This window comes from Lygodium microphyllum, chromosome 19, assembly GCF_053477565.2.
Source record: "Lygodium microphyllum isolate KBCC chromosome 19, Lygodium_microphyllum_v1.1.10, whole genome shotgun sequence".
In the NCBI taxonomy this organism is placed as follows: domain Eukaryota; kingdom Viridiplantae; phylum Streptophyta; class Polypodiopsida; order Schizaeales; family Lygodiaceae; genus Lygodium; species Lygodium microphyllum.
This window is the reverse complement of record NC_141153.1, coordinates 77,040,886-77,060,000: the sequence shown is the minus strand read 5'-3', so window position 1 is coordinate 77,060,000 and position 19,115 is coordinate 77,040,886. Positions and strand designations below refer to the sequence as shown.

General features: G+C 40.2%; 1 protein-coding gene across 1 annotated transcript in view; it reads left to right on the top strand.

The window, feature by feature from the left end:
* Nucleotides 1-10,445, top strand: part of LOC148020053 (uncharacterized) — a 30,722-nt gene extending 20,277 nt beyond the window's left edge. The window contains exons 2-3 of the mRNA XM_087700886.1: nucleotides 2,602-2,660; nucleotides 10,131-10,445. Of these exons, the coding sequence (XP_087557012.1) occupies nucleotides 2,602-2,660; nucleotides 10,131-10,286 (215 nt within the window). The 3' untranslated portion in view covers nucleotides 10,287-10,445. The remainder of the gene's footprint in view (nucleotides 1-2,601; nucleotides 2,661-10,130) is intronic.
* Nucleotides 10,446-19,115: the final 8,670 nt, after the last annotated feature.

The window sequence follows — 19,115 nt, the reverse complement described above, 5'->3', positions numbered from 1 at the left end:
AGGATAGACAATCCCCCTAAAATGCCACACTTTTCACAGCATTTGGAGCATTGTGATTGGGGGGTTATTTGAAATACAGCCACTCATTGGCTACTACTGACAGCAGATAATCTTGTCCTTTTTGTCTCACCATTGCACCTCAATACTATTAAAGTTGCATGCCACCTCATTGGTTCCCTTATCCTTCCACAATCCAACTCCCCACCTCCTCTCAAACCCAATGATCCTACCACAATTTCAACTCCCTAACCCCTCCCAAACCTAACGAGATGGCTTTGTTAAAAACCTCTATTTTAATCCACTATAGAAAAAGAATAAGAATACCCCAAAATAGTCAACACAAAACCTGTATTCGGGACAACAAGGAGCCAAAATCTCCCACAAATTTAAGGTGGATCAGAGAACTTTCTTCCTGAATAGCAATAGACAACCTATTTTCCCTCTTTAGAATAGTCCACTACATCCTAGGAGATCACAGATTAGTCCACTAGTACTTCATAAAAGCTTCAGCCTATTCATCTCTAGTCTTCTCCACTGCTACTCTCCTCTACAACACAATATAATATCTTTCTTCCAATATACCCTTTCCTTGCTGGTCTTAGGAGCTATCATGCGTCCCCAGATGTTAGATCCTATTCAAGCAAATTGAGACAACTACAAGGAGGTAGTTCTTACTTCGAAGGCTGATGTTGCTCATGCCTGTTCTGTTCTTCTTAGATGCATCTCTGAAGAGGTTCTCTTGGCAGTTACCTTCTGCAAGACAGCTTCAGGTGTGTGGAAGAAGTTATAGATGCTATAACATCGAGCTGTTTGATATGATTCAGTCCTTTCTTCTTTGGTTGACATAGATATATGATTAACTTCGCCATATGCAATGTGTCCTTCCAGAAGCACATCGTGTGGGGACTATTCTCTACAAGCTTCTGTTGCAGTATGATGGTATGGCCAACACTTTATGGGCTCAGACACGGCAACATCTACTAGTTTTGAGCATATGTCCTCCTTGTTGCTGCAACATGACGCATCTTTGTGTTTATAAGGGGGCTTGAAGCTTCCATCTTGATACGGTGGCCAACAAGAGGCTTACGCAGCTTTAGAGAGGGGTGATAGGAAGAAGAAGACGAAGGCACGATGTTATCATTGTGGCAACAAGAAGGGGCATTTTTGAAAGGAATCCAAGAATCTAGTGGCATTGCAAAAGGAGCGGAGCAGAGAAGAAGAAGAAGAAGAAAAAGAAGGTAAGGACTTCTTTGACAAGTCGTCATCCTTTTTTGACTCAAGTTTTTGATTTAAAACCTCTAGCTAGGGCAAGGGCCCAAGCTTTGAAGGCTCGTCTTCTGCGAAGAAGGTGAAGGCCGTGATGACCTCCTCTTCCGCCTTCTAGCCCTAGTGGTGATTGTTATCCCTCATGCTCTACAGTGCTAGAGAGGAATTGTGAGAGGTTGATGGAGATGGGGCAATTGAGCCTTATCCATATGTAGGTGTAGTGGACCTAGAGTGAGGCTTCCTACATGCATTGAATTCTAGCACCCCTCCATTATGTCAAGGAACTGGTAGACGAGGAGTATACTAATCCCTCTTTGTCACTACGATGAAGAGGATTTCTAGGCAGAGCTCACATGAGGGGACACTTGGCAGTTTGGTCGAAGGTGGGGAATCCATGGTCATGATGTGCTTTATGCAGAGCAGTTTCATGATAGGCATCAAGAGTTGCTATGACTACTATGTGTTTTTAAGGATTGGTACTTTCGACATGGACATTAGGTTCTCTCGAAGGCACCTTGGTGGTGGCTTGCATACCCATTGCTTGGGTATGCATGGCCCTATCTAATGGTCATTGCCATATGTACTATGATGAGTCATTATCATTGTCTTGTATTGTACTAGATCACCCATGATTTGAGAGAGGGTGCGAGCAGATTAGATGACTCACAGGTGAGTTTGTGGATGTTTGTGTGCTTATTTACTATTTTGTGGGAGATTTTATGAGACTGGCCACCCTATTTTTGGGTGGCAGCATTTTACCGGCAGACTTGTACTACAGCAAGTTTCTCACCTTTACATTGTGCATGTGGGTGCATAGTGTGAGTTCCATGTCTGAGAGTGGTTTTTTATTTATGTGCTTGACAGTTTTATGGTCTCCTCAAGTGTGGTCAATTTGTGCCTATATGAAGGCACTCTTTATCCTGGCTTCAGCTATTGCAGTGTTCAGTTGCTGTCCTCTGCAACTGTGTGTATCCGTCTGCTCCATTACCATGCATTTTTTCTAACAGATCATTGCTGAGCCACAAATTGGTGCATGATTTGAATCACAACCATAAATTGGTCCCTTCTTACACGTCTATTCCAGTTACCTTTGTTGCAAGTATGTACAAGTTCATAAATTTGATTGCCTTGTGTTTGTGTGGGATGGATCACAATTAGTGTTACTCAATAAACATGACAAGGACAAGTTATTATGTAGTTGTTCTGAAAGAAACAGAGTTTTTTTTTTTGGCCTGACTTACACAAATGAATGTTGCTTTTGAACAAATGTGAAGTAAGGAAAGCTGTAAATACATTAACTGTTTATCTCATGTCGTGGCCTTAATTCTTTTCCAGGTACGAAATGGGCTAAGACAACTGGTCTTATATATGGAGTGCATGTAACCACTACCATGGTAAGTATTTGTTTTGAGTTGAGTTCAACCTTATCACTTAGGGCTTAATTGAGAGTGCATGGAATATTAGTTTTTTTGTCTCTGCACCACATTTCAAAAGAAGCTAATCAACCTGGAATAGATATCTTTATTTAACAGTGCATCAAATTATGTGAACTTGAGTGAGTCGCAAGCTCAATAAATAGGCAGTTTGTAAGCTTAACAATGCAGTGTAAGGTTGAAAAGCACTGAACTCTCACATGGAAGTAGTGTGAACATAAGTATGCTAACTGTGTTGACAGTCTCCAAGCAAGTATGCCGTAACATTCCACCAGTCCAGAGCATTAGTACAGCCAGCAAGTACTGTAAGTGCAACATGCCCATTTCAGACAGCATTACACCCCAGTCATCTTGGTCATACAGCTGTGTTGGCTCAGGCCTTACGGTGTGTCAGGAAAGGGCTGTGTTTGTTTTGATACCAAAGTCTATGATTGTAACTTCCTTGCATGTGTGTAGCATCTTAGAAACTTTATTTATGTCATCCTGAAGAGTCCCCTCAAAAATCTGCCGAATGTCTGCATTTGAGACTTGCTCAACAGCCAGTTAAGGCAAGCCCATGAGTCCCCTGAATCCCCTAGAGTTGTTCCACTTCCAGTGATGGCAAGCTCGCTATTAAATCTCTTATCAGATGTCTCCCATCTAATGTCGGGGGAGGCCTTCTTGGTGATGAAAAATGAGCCTGCAAAAGGCCACCTGGTCCTGAGATTGGGTTTGGTTCTAGTACTGCGGTCTGGCATTCCAAATGCTGAGTCTGAGAACAAAATTCCAGGCGTGCAAAAGTTGCTGACATCGAGCTTTGAAGGCTGCATGTTCCCCTCCAGCTGTTGCTGCTGACGTTGCCATATGCATTCACATGTTGTCAGGTACTACTCCTGCTGAAGTAGACCAGCTAGGGTTGCCATGTTAGAGCAATTTGCTTTCGGTGCCTCTTTGAAGTGCATCTCATTTGCACATGTTTTAGTTAAACCTCAATGGAAGAGTGGGATGTCCCATAAAATGCAAAATCTAAGTTTCAGTACAACAAGCTGGACATATCACTTCAGAGAGGCTCACAAAGCCACAATATAAGGAAAAGCTCCTTTTAACTGTAAGCTCTTTTCTTTGGACGCAAATGGTGCATGTTCTCTCATGGGCAACAAGCAAAGATGATCAGGGGTTGTCCCATTTTTCTCAACCACGAATGAATGAAGAGGAGCTACCAGCTGATAATCAAGCTTTGAGCCGAAGCAATTAGCAGGCTCTTTAATTCATTTGTGAAAAGTTCCAATCTCTTGCTAGAGAAGGTCCTGCTGTGTTAGATCGGGTTCCTTCAACATGCAGTAGCATGAATTGATGTCTAGCAAAATGATTAGCGGGACAACGGCAAAGACTCAGGTGCATAAAATCAATCGCTGTGGTATAAATTAGCCAAAATTCCTCGTTCAATGCCGCCTTGAAGCAAAAGAGAACAGCAAAGAAAAGCCAAAAGACCTCTGGACAGGACGAATGGCACAACAATCAGTAAAGTCGTTGATTTTTGAAGCAACGATCCGGATAGTAGATAGTGTTATTCAACTAGACTCATCCGATATCACAGAAACTTGTATGGAAACGATTCACATAGTAGAGACTCACAAAACAAGGCACTAAGGTGGGAAGGGCCCAAAATGTGCTTTTTGAGATATTTGGTCATTCCAACTTTGTAACAAATCGAACCTTATGCATCATCAATAATATAGACTTTTTGCTAGGTTGTTGCTAGAGATCCTAGCTTGCATAGGTGAGAAGAATTCAAGTAATGTCCATATTTCAAATGTCAAAAGGCATGCCTATGCTTAAATGCATAGTTCACGTTGAGAAGTCCTTCAATGTTGTAGCTTAAACAAGCTCAAATCTAGATGCAATGTCTGTATTACCACTGACATACATAGTCCATGTTGACAAGTCGTTCAACATCATAGCTTCAACAAGCTCAAATGTAGATGCGACAACTGTATCACTAAGGACATACATACTTCATATTGAGAAGTCCTTCAACATTGTAGCATTAACAAGCTCAAATCTAGTTGCAACATCTGTAATACTAAGGACTAATCATTGGATATATTATATTTAAGGCAATATTGTTTTGAATACTTGATGTTTTTGGAAGCCTTTTATCCATTATTCCATGAAATTTTATGTCTCTCTTGATCCGTAGCTTATTATTGGAATGTAAATCTCAAAAGGTGAGCTCATGGTCTTCTAAGATGCCACTATATCTCTTGTAGATACATGTCATGAAAAGTAGTCCAATATTTTATACATGACATAAAAATTTAGCTCAAAGTTGAGATATTTTACCTTTTATGAAACTTTGATTAGCTTCTCTAACTGGTGATATGAGTGTGATCTTACCAAATACTTGTGTATGATGGTTGATATTAGTTATTGCCTTATGGTGGTAGTGGAATTACTATAGTGACTTGTGGCATATGACAATGGTCTTTCTAGGGCTATCCTTTTGATAGCAAGATTGTCAGCTCGGTGAGTTTGTGCATGTCATTTAGGGTTGGGCACATTTTAGTTATTTTAGGCATTTTTTGTGGAGGTCATTTCATAACATTTGGGCATTTATGATGTTGGTTAGCTAGCATTAATGTTGGTCAACCAACCACTATTTATGGCCTATTTTGTGTCTATTTATAGTGGGGCTTCTCCTCCTCCTCCTCCTCCTCCTCCTCCTCCTCATATATAATCATCATCATTATTCAGCAGATGGACTTCTTATTGGAGAGAGGAATTTTTAGCATTTTTAGCATCTGAAATTTATCTTCTAACCATTATCTTGCAGGTCTTGGTCCTTGTAGCATTGTGGTTTTGTGCTGACCCTGTGAATATTGCGTGTGATCTCTATTTTTATGCAATCTTTACTATTCGGTTGACTATCTTCTCTCTCTGTCTAGCTTGTATCTTCACTTTTTATCTTCTCCACATGGCTCCTTCGTGCAATTCCACAGATGATAAGTTACATGGACCTGACGATCTTACGTGGAGTGCTACGATGAAAGTCTGGTTTGTGCGGAAGTGAAGGTACATTGTTTGTGGAGCTACCCTCTGTTCCTCAGACTCCGATTCAGATTCTCAGTCAAGGAGAAGCCCAAGGTGTAGAAGGGATCCACTTCTTCGGATTGAGGGAAGGGCTTGGTAGCTCCTTCCTCGATGCTTTTTAGTGTAGGTGATGCAGTCATTCCTTATGACTCTCCAATGCCACAAAGGGAGTGTGAGAGGATGGTGAGATGGAGAAGTCGAGCCTCATCTATATAGGCATAGAGGTGCATAGGTTCAGAGAGGGACGTCCCTGACGCATCGATTGAAGTCTGGCAAGTTCAAACCCTAGAGCTAGGATTGACATCCATGTTCATGATGGATTGGTATTGGTAGAGAGCATGTTTGGGTCCTCGTTTGAGCTCACGAGGTGACACTTAGGTGAACTGGCCAAAGGCAGGGAATCCATGGTCACATATGTTCAGAGGCGTTTTTGACAAGTTGGTCTTGTATGCTAATGTGAGACATTGATGTGACAGACACAGAGACATGCTACGATTTTTCTCTATTTTTAGGAGTCGTACGATCAACATCGATGTCAGTTCTCTTTGAGGCACCTTGGTGGTGGCTCGATCACCTATTGCTTAGGTATCCATGGTTCTATTTTGGTGGACTATGTCGTATGGACTATGATTAGTCATTATCATTGTATCATTGTATTGTATCAGATCAACCATGATTCGAGAGAGAGTGCGCTAGCAAGATTGTCAACTTATGTGTGAGCATGTGCATGCCATTTAGGGTTGGGCACATTATAGTTATTTTAGGCATTTTTTGTGGTGGTTATTTCATGTCATTTGGGCATTTATGATGCCAGTCATGCATCATTAATGTTGGTTGACTAGTTGCTATTTATGGCCTATTTTGAGCCTATTTAGAGTGGGGCTCCTTATACATCATCATCATCATTCAATAGGTGGATTTCCTGTTGGAGAGAGGAGCCAGAGCTAGTACCCACATAGCCAGTGACTCACTGTTGTACATGATTGTCTCATGTTTGGTATATGGATTCCATTTCTCGAGTATTCCTCTGAGTTCTCTTCCTTTTCATCATTCTTTTGTTTTCTTTCTCTTCTACATTGTGTTCTTCAGTTTATTTTAGCGCTTGTTTATGCTTCCATTGCTACATCCACTTTTAACACATTTAGGGGTGCTATTTGCATTTCATTCAATTTAAGCCTTACTTTACATTGATCAACAAGTTCATTCGTCTTAGGTCAGGTCTTAGGTCAGATGTATTATCTATTGATTGTCAATTTATTGACATCCTAGTAATTTATATAGATTTGGGTGCTCCCTTCTTTTTCACGAGAATCTAAGCATTCCAAGCTCACAAGAGTCTTATTTTCTCTAGCTACCTTGACTTCCTCTTTTTGCTAAGATGGATGGATTCTTTGTTGATTGTCACTTTATTGACATCCTTGTATTTTATATAGACTAGGGTATTCCATCCGATTTTACAAGGATCAAAGTATCCCAAGGTCACATGCTTGATATAAGTAAGTCTTTCATAAGAGAGTCTTATTTTTTAAAGCTACATTAACTTCCTCTTTTTGATTAAACCATCTGTAAGGTGGTTAAGAGTTCAGATGCTAGGTTTCTGTTTTGTCATTGAGGCACTTTACACTCTACACATTATGATTAGCCAATAAGGTCATCCATCTTAGGCAATATATGATTATTGTTGATGATCACCTTATTGAGACCCTAGTGATTGAAACTAAAAAGAGTACATTTTTCCTTTTTTTGTGAGGATCAAGGTTTCCCAAGGTGGCTTTCTTGGTTTAATGAAGTGAGTTGCAAGATGGTCTTGTGATTCTCAAGCTACCTTGAGTTGTTTTTTGAAGTTAAATTCATAAAGTGGCCAAGTCGCAAGACACAAGGTTTCTATCATGTGAATAAGGTTTCTCAAGATGGAATACCATTTGATAATTGAAATGGAGTTACACAAAAGAATTATTTAGTGATGGATCTAGATACTTGGGCATTGTTGTCTCGCTAGATTTTTGTTGTGTGAATGAGGTAATCTTGAGAGAAGATGGAATACTTTTGAGAATTATAGTGGAATTACATGAAATGATTATTTAGTGATGGATCTAGATACTTAGGTATTGTCAAATTAACTTCATGCTATGAGTTTGCATCTTTCTTGAAAATTAAATTATCGTCCAAAGAAAAATTAATCTAGTCAATGTAACACAAAATGCTTTGACATTTAGATGATATGTATAGTTGTTGAATTTCAATGCTAAAATACATTCGGTAGTCATGGAGAGACTTCTCCAAATCGCATGATAAATACGATTAAATTTTCATTGAATTACATGAATTTTGGAATCTATATTTGGGGGGGTGCACATAGATGCGTAGACAACATCCACATGGTCAATACTTATTATTTGGAGATAGTATGTGTATGACAACATTTACACAGTCAATAGTTATTATTCAAAAATGTGTGGTTTGATGGTGGTGTTGAGTAGTAAGATTCTTTTATGGTACCCATTCATTTCATATATCCTAACTCAAGCTCTATTCATGGAAAATTAGTACTCATGGTTATTGGAAGCAATGCTTAGCATTAGGTGTGTATATATGAGAACAAAGAAATTGACTATATGGCCATTTTCATGACCTTTAAAAGGTCAAAATAGCTATTTAATGCCACTCTTGGCCTTTAATAAATTAGAAGTGAATCCTTAGATGCAATTTCAATTAGTTGAATACAAATGTATTGTCATATTGAAGATGCTCAATATCAATCCTCTTCATTCCACTCACAACAATTTCTCATGTTCATGTGATGTATGTCACAATTTTAGCCACCTTTACCCAGAGTTGATAGTCCATTTGCATGTGTATGACATGGTCATGTCCATCTCCACAATTACCATGTTCCTTTGCTCTACTATAGAGTTCTATTGAGGAGCACATGAGAATATAAAATTGCCTCTATACCTCCCTTTGAAGAATTCTTGAAATCTTCGTTTATAGAACTTACTCAATTATAGCCCTAATTATTTGAACTTGTCTAGTTATCTTTGTCTCACCAAGAGGATGACCGTTACCTTTGCTTTCTACTTGAGAAAGTAAATCTAAACTCTTTTAGAGTAGTCATCAACTTGGAGTGGAAAATATTTAGAACCTTGTGAGGGGTTTTTTTGTGGCCTATTGAAATCCATATGAGAAAGGTCAAGGATATGTATAGCTCTACATGGAGCCTTTGTGATGGGGAACGATGCTTTGTGTTTCTTATGCTCAAGTCAAGTTTAAATCATATTGGATGGAGAGTAGTTGATAATGTGATGCATGATTTTGAGTAGCGCTAGAGGTTGGCTAGTCATGGAGAATGTGGGTAGTTAAAGTTATCACTCACATATTTAGATGGCTTGCCATCTATTGCCAATGTATCTAATGTATAGTAATGCAAAGAATACTCCCTTTATTATTGAGCTAAGACCCTTGTTTAGGAAGCTTCTAGTTGGGGCTAACACTTTGTACCTCATGATATTGGCACTTGTAACTTCCAACCCAATGCAAGGGTATATTTCACTATCTTCATTAGCTCTTTTCCACTTGACCCATTGGTTGTCCATGTATGCCATCTCATAGCCATCTAGTTTACATGTCCATCCATGATTTTCCTCATATAGGGGCATTGCAACATTGGGTCCTTGGATTATAAGTGGGTAATGGAGAGGTGAACGTTTCATGTCATAGGCACAAATCATGTAGTCCTTGAGTAAATAAGTAGATGGCATGCTATCAAAAGCTCTTGTGCAGTTGACAATACAACCATTTACCTTCTTATTTCCATAATTATAAATCAAGCCCTCAATTGCCTTACTTTGTAGAATGAAAAGAGTAGACTAGACACTTTACCCCTTAATATTATCAATTTTATTCAACAAGGCCATAGTTGTCTAGACAATCCCTTTCAAAGCCTCATGAAGTTTTAATACTTCCCACAACATCTTGTGTGGTATGCACTAATCAAATATTCTTGGCAATAAACAATTATGTAGCATCTAAAGCTTTGTTGAAGTCAACATAATGATTGTGTAAATTCTTATTCTCAACCTTTTTAGTTGTTCTCAATGTGGAAATGTGTTTTACAAATTTTGTGTATACGTTCTTATTCTCGTGTCATACCTATTTAATCATAGTTCTCAATGTGAAAATGTGTCACCTGCGCACATGCACCACACGAGAGAGAGAGAGAGAGAGAGAGAGAGAGAGAGAGAGAGAGAGAGAGAGAGAGAGAGAGAGAGAGAGAGAGAGAGAGAGAGAGAGAGAGAGAGAGAGAGAGAGAGAGAGAGAGAGAGAGAGAGAGAGAGAGATCATGCTTATAATGGTTTTTGACAGATTCCAATTTTAGTAGATATACTCTACTCGAATGTTCCCACAAGGGCTATCATTTTGATGATATACATTCCTTATCTTCTAATTCCTCTTGCTTTGACTTTTCATGTGTTAATGTGGTATCCAACTCAAATGACAAGGGCAAAAAAAAGAGAGTGAAGATGAAAAGGTCAAGTATTTCTTTTTGAAAAATGAATGTTTAACTTTAAACAAGTCGGTACCTTTGCAACAATTTTAAGAGCCATGTGCTAGAATTTAGAAGCACCTACCTTGTCTACATCAAGAACCAAATTTGAAAATGGTATAAGATGGCTAAGCTTGAAAAATGGAGTCTTAATGTATATTGACTTTAGCATTTTATCAGTCCCTTTTGAATTATATAACCACTTGAAAGACTATAGTAGTTGAATCGTAATTCTGTATAGTGGGTTTCTTTTTCTTTTTTGAGAAGACTTGGAATTTGAAAGATGCAGGATGTCCCTAAGATATAACCAGAGTTTGAACTTATCCACCCATGTACACACCCATACACTCAAACCACTTGGACTAGAAAACCATTGGCATCTAGTGGGTATCATCTATGGGGAACTCAAAATTTTTAGTTACACATGGTGGTCTATATAGTAACTTGCATATATTGTGCAACTCAATTGTAGATCACAAGGAAAGGATGTGCTCTACAAATTTATCTACCTTGATATTAGCACTTTTGTCTATGTCATAAAGCACTCGATAGGAATGTCTCTACAATTGGCTTGGCCATCTAGACTGCAATACCTCAAGATAATGTCGGACCTTTTGTCTACCTTCCATTAGCAACTTTCTCATTGGGATAAACCCCAATTGCAATATCGGAAAATTGGTTTTCTCTGGGTGGATTACATTCCCTATAGATCCCTTAAGTTGCACTTGGATTGAGCCACTAGCACCTTGGCTCACAACTTAGTCTTCATTACCATGTTAAAAATGAGGTGGGAGACACACCTCTCCTTGAGAGATTATTTGATTACGTTTATTTGCAAAATTGGGAGCTTAAGATCAAAACCTTAAGGTATGGAGGATCTTTGGGCTACACCTTTAGTAGAAACTCTCTTATAGGAGCGAGGATTGGAACCCAATTTGAGCTTTGGAAAGATGTTTTTTCTCTAGAAAATACGGGCTACATTTCTAACACACTATAATATCCATTTTATATGAATGCATCTTTATACATGTGTTGTTTAACCAATACAATAATGTGGATGAGTAGACTTGGTGCAACAACTTACTAGGTCATAAAATTCTAAAATACTATTTGTCATTATGGTACATTGTTTTCACTTAGAAATAATCTAGCACAAAATGCTACTAGTCACAACTTGATAAAATGTATATCCTTCTATTGAGTTACAATGTTAAGTTAATTCAACTTGCTCTCATTGGAAACCCAAACAAAAGGATAAAACAATGGATTAAGAGTCGCCATTAGAAAGTGCCCACATGTTGTAGTAAGTTAATGTAATTGCTTGAATAAAGGTGGCATGCATATTTAGCTATAAGATGCATAGTTGTGTGCAACCACAATTTGTTGTACTCGAAGAGAATAAAAGAGTTTATAGAAATAATACTTTTATCATTACACGGGGAAGTCTCAATGTGATAGGGATATACAATCGAATGCCAAATTGATTTGCATCATTGCAAATGGTAAGCCATTTGGGCATGTTCCATTTGGTGATGGCGATTGTTCCAACCATCGGTTCGAGATGAGGGCAATACAATATAACTATCTACTTATGTTTTGAGATATTCCGCCCGCTATCAATGGCGCCTAGTGTTCCATCCTAAGAGGACTAATCTCGGGAGATAAAATGACTATTACCGCAATCCTTATTTATAGCGATGTTGTAGCTCAAGGGAGAACCCTTTTCCATTGCCAAGGAGATCCTTCCACCCACACCAATAGCTTAATAAGGAGAGCACATGTTGATGATTAAGAGTTCAAATCTCTTTTGGTGGGCAAAAACACATAGCAGCCATGACAATTTGAAGTTGATGGCTAATTGCTATGAGAAGTTTTGCTCATTGCTATCTTTTAGAACAATATGCTTAGAAATTCATTTTTGGCTCTTCATTTGAATTACACTATTAGAAATGTGCTAGGCTTGAGATAGGTTGGGAGAGAAAGAGAGTGTGTGTTTCCAACATTACAAGATCATGCACTTAATAACAAGATAATGTAGAGCATGAAAGAGCAATCAGAACAAGGGAAATCAACTCAATAAGGACAGATGTCACACAAGGGTGACCCCAAAGTGAGTCGTCACGAATACTCACAATAAGCTAGAGCCAAGAGTAATTTAATGTGTGAGTGAACAATAAGTCTAGCATATAATGTGTAATATATAGGCTACAAGTGGGACAAGGCCTAAGATGATGAGACTCCAAAGGTCGAGACTTGGCAGCATGGGATATAAGAGGACAAGACTCCAGAGAAGACTCAATAGAGATATGAGTAATAAGAGATTTCGATGATATCACTAATTCAATAAAATGTTGGAACCATGGATGCCCTAGTCTTGCCCATAGACTGGATGTTCCTTAGAGATAACACAAAGAAGACTCCTAAAATCTGAAGCATGAGATGAAGAAACAACTCACTACACGTGGTAAAACACCAAGATCCAAGGTATTCTAAGCAATAGTTGCTCAAAGCTCCAAGAAAGTGATGAAATGATCTTCATAGTTATGGCATAAGCTATTATGTTATAACAATCTCAAGTGAGATGTCCCTTCGCACCACAAACCCAACACGGGTTCTTCTTTGTTAATCGCAAAGTAGAATGGGCAATAAATTTGCACATAGCAATAAACAACAAAGGCGAATAAAAGCAAGAAGGCAATAAAAGTGCAAATCTAGCAAAAGTGCAAGGCATAGGGTTAGAAATTAAGCCTTTCAATCCACTCATAGTGTATGCACAATATTTTTTAGTTAATACCACAATTTTGTAATTGTTTGTAATATTGATTTGAGAGTGAGCTCAACACCTAGGCAACTTGTAATATTCTCCAATATTGGAAAGGAAGTTTTGGAGCTCAACAAGGGTGCAAATACTAACTTTCGTTCACTTTCAAGAAATTGGACAATGTAAGTTGAATGTACGTTGTCTTTAGATGAGCATCCTATGGGAAAATGAAAGGGGGATGCTTACAAGATTGTAGAAAGAGAGGAGGAGAAGAACAAAGGGAGAAGGGTAAGGGATTGTGGCTCTATCACTTTAATACAAAATGCACACTCCAACCCCAACTCGTCGCTTGCTTTGGATGCCATCCATGTTGTGTATACTCTTTCTCTCTCTCTTCCCAAAGACCATGGCCCCATCCATTGCTTCACCTTGGACCTGGCAACTCCGACCAAGCAACTTGGATAAGGTAGTTTGAACCCTTGGCCTCTTGGCTATTAAACCCCTTCCTGAGAAAGGTCTTGCCACTCCTAATCACTCACTTATCGATCTTAATCCCCTTGAGCACTCTTTTTTTCCTATTTTTCTTGATTTATGCTCTGTTTGGGCTTGTTTTACAGTAGCAAACCTTACACTTTTCCAATCAGATTTCTTAATCCTAACCTACTCTAAATGCCACAAGAATCAAAAGAAAAGTATTGAAATGATTTCTCCTACTCTCCTAATCATCGAACCACCAAAATACTTACTTCTTGTGAAGATTAAACAACCCAAAACTTCCTATCTATCTCAACCAGTTCGGGGATGAAACCCTTACTTCGATGCTTGATTTGAGGCACACAGGCGCTCAAGCTTGAATCTGTGGTCTTGGAAATGGAAACAAAATGTAGAGGGAGCTCACACTCAACTGCCAACACCCACGGACTGCTTATTTGTTCAAGCGTTTCAAGCGAGCACCTATGGCTATCTCTCACCTAGCCAACACGCCTTCGATCCTATCGGGGTGTAGTGAGCTTATCTCGATGCTTGAATGAGTTGCATCCTCCCTCAAGCACACCGGTAGCTCCATGATTCTTGATGCAAGCTTAAGCATCCTCAAGCCTCCATCTCCAAGCTCCATCCTCCATAGCCGCGTACGATACAAGAGAAGAGAAGAGAAGAAGAAGAGAGGAGATGGTGGAGAGCTTCACCTCCTTGATCCCTCATCCTCACATGCTCACTCTCACACACCCTCACACTCCCTCTCTCAAGCACACACAAGCAAGCAAAGAGAAGAGAAGAAGAGTCTCTTGTTGCCACACACCAAAGAATAAGCTCTCATTCACTTTTTGAACTTTATATACACGCCCTAAAATCCCATGGGCACTCATCCTCTTTTTTATGTGATTGGCCATTATGGCAAGGTCCTCTTTTCCATTTCCTTCTAATTGGCCTATTTCTTTAGCCTATACCTGTCTACCCTTTTACAATTTGCACAGGAGGGAATCTGGTGCTCTTTTACAAAATTTTCGGGGTGCCTTTCACTTAAAAATGCACTTTTGCCATTAACTTGATTTTAGAGTCTGCCCTTGCATCTTTTCTTGTTCTCCGTCCTGATTTTTCTCTTTCATCCGTATTTTACTTCTTTTACTTCAATCTCGAGCTGGGGTTAACAGCCTGAATTTGCACAATGCACAAAATGAACACCAAGCATGCTCGCAGTGTACATAAGTTGAGGGTTGTTTATAATAAAGAAAGGAATATACCCAGATATAATAGGCAAAACAAACCCACCAATAGGTGATGCATAAAAGGATCGACACCATTGGAGGTGCAACATTGTTCGACAACTCAACTAACTACATCAACAACTTGGTGGAACAAGAGGCCACAAACATGGCAGGAACCAGTGTGACTCATAGAAGTTGAGAACACTAGGTTTAATGTCACACTGGCCAATGGGATGAAGGTCAAACCATTCGGAGTGCTAAAAAGTTGGCCATTGAAGATTGCAAGAGTCCAGTTCTCACTAGACTTTGTTGTCATGAAGGGAGTTGACTATGATATCCTACTAGGCCGCGGAATGCACAGGTTATAAAAGACTAGGGCAATGGTCTGATCTTCTTAGGCAATCGAATAGACGTAGTGAGGGTAGAAATGGACACCTGAAAGACTATGCCAATTAACCTCGACACCATCTCAACTCTGCTGAAGGGTGATACTCAAGTTAGAAAATCGTATGGGCCGCTAACAAAGTGTATCCCTTGCCCTAAGGACGAGCGTGATTGGATGCACATGCTAGCCACTATCGATATGTCGTTCTCAGACAATGAGGAATGTGAACAAGCTGCTAACGCAATCGGTGAGCCCAAGGACAAACCCTTAGTGCCACTATGCATGATGGTTAGAAGCCCTAGTGAATAGCCCACCCCTATCGCATTCCATATCTCGAACAACAAGCGAGAGCTCCACGATATCTTAAAGCACTTGGCAGATGAGCTAGCTAGCAACCCATCCCCCAACCTCAAACTCCTCAAGGATCTCTTGGACAACCCCAAGTGGAGGTGGACCAAGGTGCACAATCTCAACTCGATGTACAATTGGGGCCTAGTCATCGATGAGAAAGAAATAGAGCATCAAGGCTTAGGAGATGACAAGTAGTCAGATGAGGATAGTTCAAACAATGAGTATGAAGATTGCTATTCTATGAACGAAGACAGTAAAGAGGAGACTGACACAATAGAATATGACACAGACGATCGGGTAATTGAGCAAATCAGGGTAGACTTAAAGCCGCAGAGCACCAATGCATTTAGAATTAAAAGAGGAGTTCTCAAAACCGAATGTGATTGCACTTGGCTAGACCATTTAGGGGTGATGGACTATGAGTAAGCATGGCTAGTTCAACCACTTGTCGTGCCTCTATTGGGAATGAAGCCATCATGAGAGTCACGACCACCAAGAGAGACTCCCTCTTCTAGCGATGACGGAGAGTTTGATTCTAAACCAGAAGTGAGCTCGAATAGTGACCCTGAAATACCTCCGCCTCCTAATACAAAACGCACCAAGGGAGACTCATCGGTCCACCTAAGGCACTGACAGTTGAGGGAGGAAAGGAAGAGATAGTCTAGGGAGTAGGAAGCTAGAGAACATAATAAATGACAAGACCTACCGAAATGTTTCACAAAGTTTAAGAGAGGTGATAGGGTAGTGATCTTGCTAGGAGCCAAACGACAAGGTCAAGTGAGTGAGCCTATAGAAGGACCTACCAAAGTAAAAGAGGTTAATTTGGATAAGGAAGGGGAGATGCCCCGACCTGCCTTTCACTGGCGACTTGAGCGAGCAAGAAGAAGCAAGTCTCATTGCTCCCATACGAGAGTACATAGACGTCTTCACTTAGTCACTTGACGAGCTAAAAGGAGTGTATTCGAGTATAATGACTCATAACATCCCCATGGCACGTGATGCAACGCTAGTCAAACGACTGTATTTGATGAATTCCAAGCATCCTCATGCAGTCAAGGAGAAGATAGACAAACTCTTAAGAGTAAGTAGGATTCATCTATGAAATTGAGCACACGGAGTGGGTCTTGCCCATTGTAATCATCCTCAAGAAGGGAAAAATTAGAGTGTGTGTTAATTATAAGAAAGTCAACGTTGCAACAAAGAGAGACAACTATCCATTGATGTACATTGAGCATATACTTGAGAGAGTGGCCAACAAGGAAGCCTATAGTTTCCTAGAGAGTTTCTCAGGTTACAATTAGGTACAAATGCATCTTGATGATAGGCATAAGACCACATTCGCTACTGAGTGGGGTGTCTTTGCCTACATGGTTATGCCCTTTGGGCTGACAAATGCACCAGCCACATTCCAACGGATCATGTGTACCATGTTTAAGGACATGCTTCGACGGGAGTTAGAAGTGTTTGTAGATGACCTATGTGTTCATTTGAGTTGAAAAGGACACCTAGAAAAACTTCGTGCAGTCTTTAAACGATGCATACTCTATCATTTCTCGTTGAACCCCCTTAAGTGCTAGTTTTGGGTGAAGTGCGGATGCATCCTAGGGCACATGGTGTCCAAGAATGGCATTGCCACTGACTTCTCGAAAGTTAGGGTTATTGTTGACCTTCCACCACTAACCAACTACAAGGGAGTTCAGTGCTTCCTAGGGCATACAAGATACTATCGACGATTTGTGTTGAACTATGCGTTAATCACTAGACCACTCTATGAACTATTGATAACATTTGAATGGACCGAGGAATGCCAATGTGCATACAAAGAGTTGAAAAAGACTCTAACAACTGCACCAATACTACGAGCCCAAGACTGGACCATAACCTTCCACATCCACGTTGATGCCTCAAAGTTTGTCACGGGAGCAGTGTTGTGCTAGCCTAATGAACACAATCTAGACTATCCAATGAGTTTTACTAGCAAACAACTCACGAACACCGAAATGAATTATTCCATGATGGAGAGAGAAGGTTTAGTCATGGTGTTTGATGTAAAGAAATTTCAACATTATCTGTTGACCATCAAGCCTTCCTTTGTCTTGTTAATAAACCTTGTGCTATAGGATGCATTGCTCAATGGTTACTTTTGCTGTTAGAATTCGACTTCTCCGTGGCTGTGTGCAAAGGAAAACAACATTACATGGCTAACCATGTATCCCGCATACCTGTAGGAAAAGCTGTTGGATAGGGTGTCGCCATTGCCAGAAACGTATCTCTTTGGTCTGACTAGCAAGAAAGATTTTTTTAGAGCCGACTTGACGCCATATTGGGCAGATGACATAGTCCAAGTGCTTAAACATTGACTACCCAAAAGACCCATTGAGAAGCCATGACTTAGGCGACTCACCCTCAAGATGCAACCCTACTAGTTGATAGCAGGACAACTCCATAGGTTAGTGCATGATGGCTTGCTACGTAGGTGTGTGTGCGAGCATGAAATGCATGATGTGCTTGCAGAAGCACACAGTAGAATTACTGGAGCACACTTAAGCAGAGACAAGACAACTCGCAAGGTGATGCAGTCTTAACTATGGTGGCCTATACTTTTCCAAGATGCAACGTGATTTGTAAAGCACTGTGATGAATGCTAACAGACCAAGGTTCCTGTTCGCAAGCACAGGATGGAGTTAATCCCAATCATTGCAAGGCAACCTTTTGAAAAATGGGAAATCGACTTCATCAGGCCAATTAGTCTCGTAGCACAGTATTTGCAGGACAAGTACGTCATAGTTTCCCACATACTACCTCACAAAGTGGACAGAATCACGAGCCACTAGAAAGAACGATGCTAGAACCACAACTAAGTTCCTTTGGGAGCATGTGATCTCATGATTTGATTGCCCCATTGAACTAGTTAGTGATCAAGGTGGAAAATGAAGTTTAGGGGATTAGGCCTTTCCGCGTCCTCAATCGGCAATGTGGAACTCGAGACCCTCGATGGAGAGGGCATAGGCTTCTTCAATGGTAGCCACGTAAAGAAGTAGTACCCTCCCTCCCACACATCCACAAGAGCCTCCCATGCTAGAGTCCTCTATGAAGGTCCGAGTTGCCACAATTACATAAAGTGAAGACGAGCATGAAGAAGCAGTAGAACCTACTTACCTCCGCATAATAGTTACCACCCAATGAACACATATCTTCCATGCATTGATCGATGAAGGAGTTGATGTTAATATCTTAACTCACGATCATTGGGCTCAAATTGGCTGGCCACAACTACAGTCCATGACTGCCAAACTCAACCCTTTTAGGGGCTAATCATATGCACTTTTGGGAAATGAAAAGTTGTAGCCTCTATCGAGTAGTCTCAGAGCATACCCATAATCTTTTATGTGTTTCCAAACACAGGAGGTGCCGGTAAGGAATCGTTGCTAGGATGCGCCTTTAAAAAACCGGCCCATTGCAACATCGACTATGAGTCACATCGTATTCATCTTGCCATTGGCAATGTACGCAATGTAACAACTTTTAGCAAGGGCAGCATGACTCAATCAAAGCTTGTGAAGCCACTAATAGAGAAATCTACCACCAAGTGTGTGTAGCC